The sequence below is a fragment of the Haemaphysalis longicornis genome, unplaced genomic scaffold, assembly GCF_048455015.1.
Source record: "Haemaphysalis longicornis isolate Haplotype H1 unplaced genomic scaffold, Haemaphysalis longicornis Haplotype H1 scaffold_2, whole genome shotgun sequence".
NCBI lineage: Eukaryota > Metazoa > Arthropoda > Arachnida > Ixodida > Ixodidae > Haemaphysalis > Haemaphysalis longicornis.
This window is the reverse complement of record NW_027526295.1, coordinates 280078289-280084430: the sequence shown is the minus strand read 5'-3', so window position 1 is coordinate 280084430 and position 6142 is coordinate 280078289. Positions and strand designations below refer to the sequence as shown.

Genomic DNA, 6142 nt, shown 5'->3' with positions numbered 1-6142 from the left:
TATTTCTTTGTGCACAAAACACACATTGCACGCGTAGCGGTTCTCTAATGAATGTCCTTCGCTCGAAAGATCAAGCATGATATAATCCAGACATGCTCGTTGCAATTCCCTTATAGTGGTAGCAGGTTTCAAAGTGTGCGCGTCTATACTTGAGTGCGGAGGCGCGCAAGTGAGGGACAAAAACTTTGTTCTTGAAACAACGCACTTCGTCACCTGAATCGCTTTATTTCACTTGTACAACTTCTTCTACAGCATGTAAACATGACAACATCGACAGTCAAGCTCGACGACGCGTGCCCTTTAAATTGTATTTTTTCTTTCTGTATTTTCTCCGAGCAATATAAATCGAACCGCGACGCCCCCTCGCAGTTCTTGCACTGCGTTTTTGAGGAAGTTTCAAGCATGTATCTCGTGCATGTCGTCAATTAAAATTGTTCCCGAGCCACAGAAGTATACGCTAAGAAAACTTAGGTACAGCGGAAAGAGCGAGTCTCAAAAAAAAAAAAAAAAGTTTGACACTAATATTTGATGCCTTTGTCTTCCGTTGGACATTACTTTTGCAGATATACTATTACAAATACAGTATATATGTTGTTTGGCCATGCGCAAAAAAATGTAGTGCTATATTAAACAATCGTTGTTATACGGGCATCAACCTATTTCTTGTTTTCGCGAACATGTCAAATTTATCCTGAAAAACATGATAAGTGGTCTCCTTTATCGCAATAAAGCGTATTAACTTCAGCAATCAGGCTACGCGACTAGGTAATCAAACAATGAGAAATGGGAAGAGGTACGGAGGATGAGTAATAAATGTTAGAATTACAATGGCAACGCTTAAATTGCCATTTGATAAAGAAATGTGATAAGCCGTGCAAACACGTTGACACATCGACATATTTCCCACCCTTTACGATAGCGAAAGCGACGTCCACACTCCACTCAGTTTTGTTTCTCCTTTATCGCACATGAACTGCATACACAGTTCTTTTGTCACGGCCTCATAAAGGGCAAGTAGCGAGCAAAAAGATACTGTTTGAAGAGGTACGCAAATAGTGGTGATAAGCTGGCTATCAGAAAACAACCAAGGTAATTTACGTTGTGCTGCAAGTGACGCACTATAAGTGCAGTTGACAGAGCCAGCATTTATCGCAATAGTTTCGAAGTTGGTATCTGTGTTACGAGTTATCAACCTGGCTAAGCGGAGCTCGGCACAAAATCGTACATCCTGTACTTTAACGGCTACCGTTGGTGTAATTTTGTTTGCATTGCAAGTACGAAGCAAAATAAAAAGAGAGCTGGCTCCATCCTCTTTTTATGTTTTTGGTGTGCAATTACGTTTGGAAGATTGAGAAGGAAGTGACGTACTATTCTATACTGTTTGGCAATTACTAACACTTTTGCGACATTGATTGCGTGATTGCAACAGGGAAAACATTTTTTTTGCAGTAAATATCACACCAGTTGAACTAAGCAATAAATTCACCTTGAAGCTCGCAACCAGCAGGGATAGACAAATTTCTTGCCTACGCAGCTTGTTAAACTGACAGCTCAATGTTGGTCTGAGGTGATATGGAAGCTGAAACAAGTCTTCTCTGGGGTTGTGTCGAAAACAAACAAAAAAAAAACGAGAAAAGAACTATTGTCATCACGTGTAAAACTATAATCTGCAATCCTGAGAGATTGCTCGCAATAAATTATGAATCAACCAAAGGACACTGAACAGTTGGTTCCGTGAAGAGGCAGTCGCCACCAAGCATTTTTATACACGTTTTCTCCTAATAAATACAATGTGTGGAAGATCATAGTGGTCCATAACACCGCATCCCGGATTCACCAGGACGGACACAAAATTCGTCTAGAGCACGGCATTCCTTTTTCGCGTAGTGCAAGAACTGGGGCGGGCATCGCTCTCTACGTCTTTCCCGGGACTCTCTGTGGGTCGCGCAGGAGAGGAATGTGTCTCTTCAATCCACGCGACAAGCGCACGGCATGCAGCAGCATAGTCTCTCGCACAGCGGCCGTTTCCGTATAGCGAACTGCCAGTGGTAAGGGCCGGATCTGTTTACTATTTTAAGACGGTGAGAAAGTCCACGGTGCGCGCGGAGAAGCAGAAGAAGAGGACGGCGGGCGGTGAGCGAAGGCCCCCAGCATGTGCGGAGCTGCCTCTTTCTTCTATTGTCGCGTCCGGATGACCAGCGCTCGGCTTGTTCTTGTCTTGACTTTTAGAGGGTGCCCCGCGCGGTGTGGCGGCTTTCAGAGGAACGAAAACGGTGTGCACGCACCTGCACGAAGTCCCGACGACGCCGCCGTGGTGCTCGAGCTCCCCGTAGGGCGAACGCGACCCGCTGTATGGCTTTCGGAGGAACGAGGGTGTCCCGCGGCGTCGCTTTTGCCCCTGGGACGTGCACGTGCAACCCGGAGCATCATCTGTCCGCCCGCACCACCTTTCTTCTTCTTCTCCGGCCGTGTTTGAACCTGGCCTGCTCTGTGAGGAGTAGCCAGCAGGGCCCCGATGTCTCTTTGGAGAGGATGGTATAGGAAGCTGCGTGAGATGCCTGCGCTGCTTGGCGTGCCCGAGGCGTCGCGTGTCTGTCGTAAGCGAAGATCTGAAGAGGTATTGTCGCCACGTACCTTCTCTTTTTCTTATTTTCCACGACAGAGCTTCTTTGATCGCTTTCTGTTAGCCAGGATAATTTAAGTGAGAGAAGGAGCAGGCTTCGCTTCTCGAAGAATTTGCTGCCTACCGTTCGTTGTGCGGCTCCCAGTATGAAAGACGTGGCCGAGTTTCCTCGTTCGCGTAGAAGGAGCAGTGACACCTTGGTGCTTTCGGAGGGAGGTGTGTGAAGGAATGGACGAGGTCGTGAGGGGCCGTTGCTGGCACCGGTGCCGGGTATATAGCATGTGTAGAGGTGACCGAAGATCATTCTGCTGCCCTCGTAGAGAAAGTCGATGTGGTTTATGTTCGTTGAAACATGGATGGTGACGGCTGCGGATGATTGTGCGCTGTCGGCAAACAGCATCGTCGCTGGCTCTCTTCTGGAGGGCTTACTTTCGTGAGAATTCTCAGGAGCAAGGAACTTGGTTGGAGGTTTGCGACACCGCTCTCTCTTTAACCTTAGTCGTTCACGTCTCATTGGTGACTCAATGCGTCATTCAACCTGTACATTTATACAAGACAAAGCGCTCCTTGACGGCGCCCGTAGGCGATATTTACACACACTCGTAGCACACACACACACAGGCACACACATTCGCGCCACCGGTGCTGCGCAGGTCGCAGCGGCATCTGTATCGCGCATTATAAATAACGTCTGTCGGCCACGCCACGAGGCACGCCGCTGGAACCAGGGTTCTTAGGAAGCCGAACAGCGCCCCTAGCAGAGGTCGTTTGCCATCTCGTCCGACACCACGTCTAGCGACGTGCAGGAGACATCACTGGACGCCGAGTCCGGTCTGGGGGGAGGAGGCACCCTGGAGGACGTGACCGCCGCCGACGCCATCTGGGACGTCATGTGCGCCGCACTGACCGTCAACAGCGACTGTTCAGCCGTGAGGCCGGGGAACTGGAAGGCCGGCATTAGGCTCGGAGGCTTGAGGGGCAGCGACGGCAGCGAGAAGGGCACAGCCGTGGCCGACGACACGGGCACCACGCCGGCGAGAGGGTAATGACCGGCTGGCACCTTGGCTCCGCACAGGAAGCCGTTCAGGTCTTGCCGTCCCGCGGCCGCGGCCGCCACCAGGCTGGAGTAGGTGGAGTGCCACGAGGCCGCGCTGGCGTAGGGCAGGTGGCACGGGAACGGGGGCAGGGAGCGCAAGTGGGGCGGCGCGTGGGGCGACGTCGTGTACGGGGGACTCGGGGGAAGCACGCCACTGAAGTTCTTCCCGTCGGGCGCGATGATGTTCTCGATGGAGAAGGGCTGCTTGACGTACGCCGGCAGCATGGTGCCGCCGTGGCGCAGCTGGTCGGCGTGGTGGCCCTGCAGGTGGCTCGGGGCCGCGGCGAGCGCCGTCAGGCGCATCTTGGCCTGCTCCTGGATGGCGTTCTGCGACACGGTCTCGTAGTGCTTCAGCTCGGCCAGGGCGACGGCCGTGGCGTCCTTGATCTGGCGCGGCAGCTTGAAGCGCTTGCGCCGGCGCAGGAACGAGCCGTTCTCGAACATGTCGCCGCAGCCCGGGTGCAGCGCCCAGTAGCTGCCCTTGCCCGGCCGGTCGGGCCGACGCGGTATCTTGATGAAGCAGTCGTTGAACGAGAGGTTGTGGCGCAGCGAGTTCTGCCAGCGCTGCGTGTTCTTGCGGTAGTAGGGGAAGCGGTCCATGATGAACTTGTAGATGTCGCTCAGCGTCAGCATCTTCTCCTGCGAGCTCTGGATGGCCATGAAGGTGAGCGAGATGTACGAGTAGGGCGGCTTCTGGTCTCCGTACGTCGACCGGCCGGGCCTCGGCATGGTCGCCGCTGCCGAAGAAGCTCCAGCCCCGCTGCTGGCGCGCTGCTCCGGCGTCACCGCCGTGGTGGGCGTCGTTGTTCGGCGTTGGCGTGTCGGCGGGAGACGCGTCTCGCCGCCGCCGGTCTCGATGGCTGCACCTCGCGACGACTGAGCCGTTTTCCCGGACCGGCCGCGGCGCCTCGCCGAGTGTAGCCTAGCGGAGGACGGCGCGCGGGCGGTGCCTGCGAGGGTCGCCGCCTCGGCAGCCCTCGCCGTCCGTCCCACCGTGACGTCACGGAGCGCTGCCTCTAAAGTCCGGGGCGGGCTTTGTTTATTTAACGCCCAGCCAACCGGGCCGCCGAGAAAGCCCTTGAAGGGCGTGGCGCGCGCGCAGGGCGGTCCGGTCAGTTTTCAACGTCCGACGCGCGCGGGAAAGCAGGGCCGAGGTTTGACTGAGCGAATTGGCGGCGACCAACGATGTTTTCCCGAAGCGCGCCTTGAGTCGTTCTTGTTCTTCTCTGATCTCGCCGCGAGCGTGCCTTTCGCTCGACTAGTAAAGCAGCGTCGTGTTCCGAAAGACGCGGCTGCACCAGAGTAAGTTTATGGTTTCTTTTTGTTTCTTTTTTAAACAGTGCGGGCTCGCTCCGGCATTCTCGATGCAGCTGCGTATCGGCGCACCTCCCGCGCGAACTGAATAAAAATGAAAATTGGAAACGCCTTACAGGTGCGCGCCTTCGCCCCTCTCCTCTGCGTTCGGTCTCGCTTTCAGCAGTCATTGATCAAATCCATAAGTTCGCACCGTTATTTCGGAAGGTGAAAAATCTTATAGGAAGAAAAAAAAGCATTTTTTTTTGTCAAAAAAAGAGCGGCAGTTGTACTTTCGGCGATTTTTCGGAGAAATGCGCAGTATTGTTTCGTCTGCCCATATCTCAGCTGTCACCATTTGAATAGAGCCCATTGTTCGCCCTTTGGGTTCGTACTTCAAGGAAACCTTTGTAGTGCGCCGACAAGCTGTATACGAACCTTTTTAGGATGATAAGTGGTGCTAACGAGAAGCCGAGCTACATAAATGAACTTCTGCAATTCATTATTTCTGTCAATCATGAGTTTCTTTCAGTATTTGTGGCTTTTTCTTTTTGGCTATGAAGCAGACACCGCGGTAATAATATTACTATAATTTTACCCAATGCGAATAAAGTTTTACGAAATTGGCTAGTGAATGAGATATTTAATCAACTGCGTGAGTTTACACAGTGTTTCAAAATAAATAGAGGGGGCTGTATGGAAACGCTCTAAACTCGTTTTTATACGCACTATTACACGCCGTTATTAGCAAGGACTTATTTATACGTAATTCCAAGAAAGTTACTAGTACGACTTTAGGCAGGAACATGAAGCAGCAAAAAAAAACGTGTGCGAAGCAAACTTCAAATCGCTAGAACTTTGGGCGAAAATTCCCCATTTTCGGCTACCGTGCGGTTTATTGCATCCGCTTGCTATGCCTGCGTTCAAGGAGCGGCCCAGACCTTTGCGTGCATATACCACAATTAACTCTTGCAAAAGCAGCAGACTCTGGAGCGGGCAATTTCCGTCTGAAGGCACCCAATGGAGACAGCGTCGATATTTACGCTGCACATTAAATCAACTAGAAGGCTGGGCTTTAGCCTTCCAGTGAATGTACAAAATCAATTGTTTTATGTACTCTATTTTGAAAG

General features: G+C 52.1%; 1 protein-coding gene across 1 annotated transcript; it reads right to left on the bottom strand.

Annotated features, from left to right (window-relative positions):
* Nucleotides 1–218: 218 nt before the first annotated feature.
* Nucleotides 219–4599, bottom strand: LOC144170760 (forkhead box protein B1-like). The gene has a single exon (XM_077700745.1). It carries the CDS (start codon nt 4446–4448, stop codon nt 3378–3380), a length of 1071 nt encoding a protein of 356 aa, XP_077556871.1. The 5' UTR covers nt 4449–4599; the 3' UTR covers nt 219–3377.
* Nucleotides 4600–6142: the final 1543 nt, after the last annotated feature.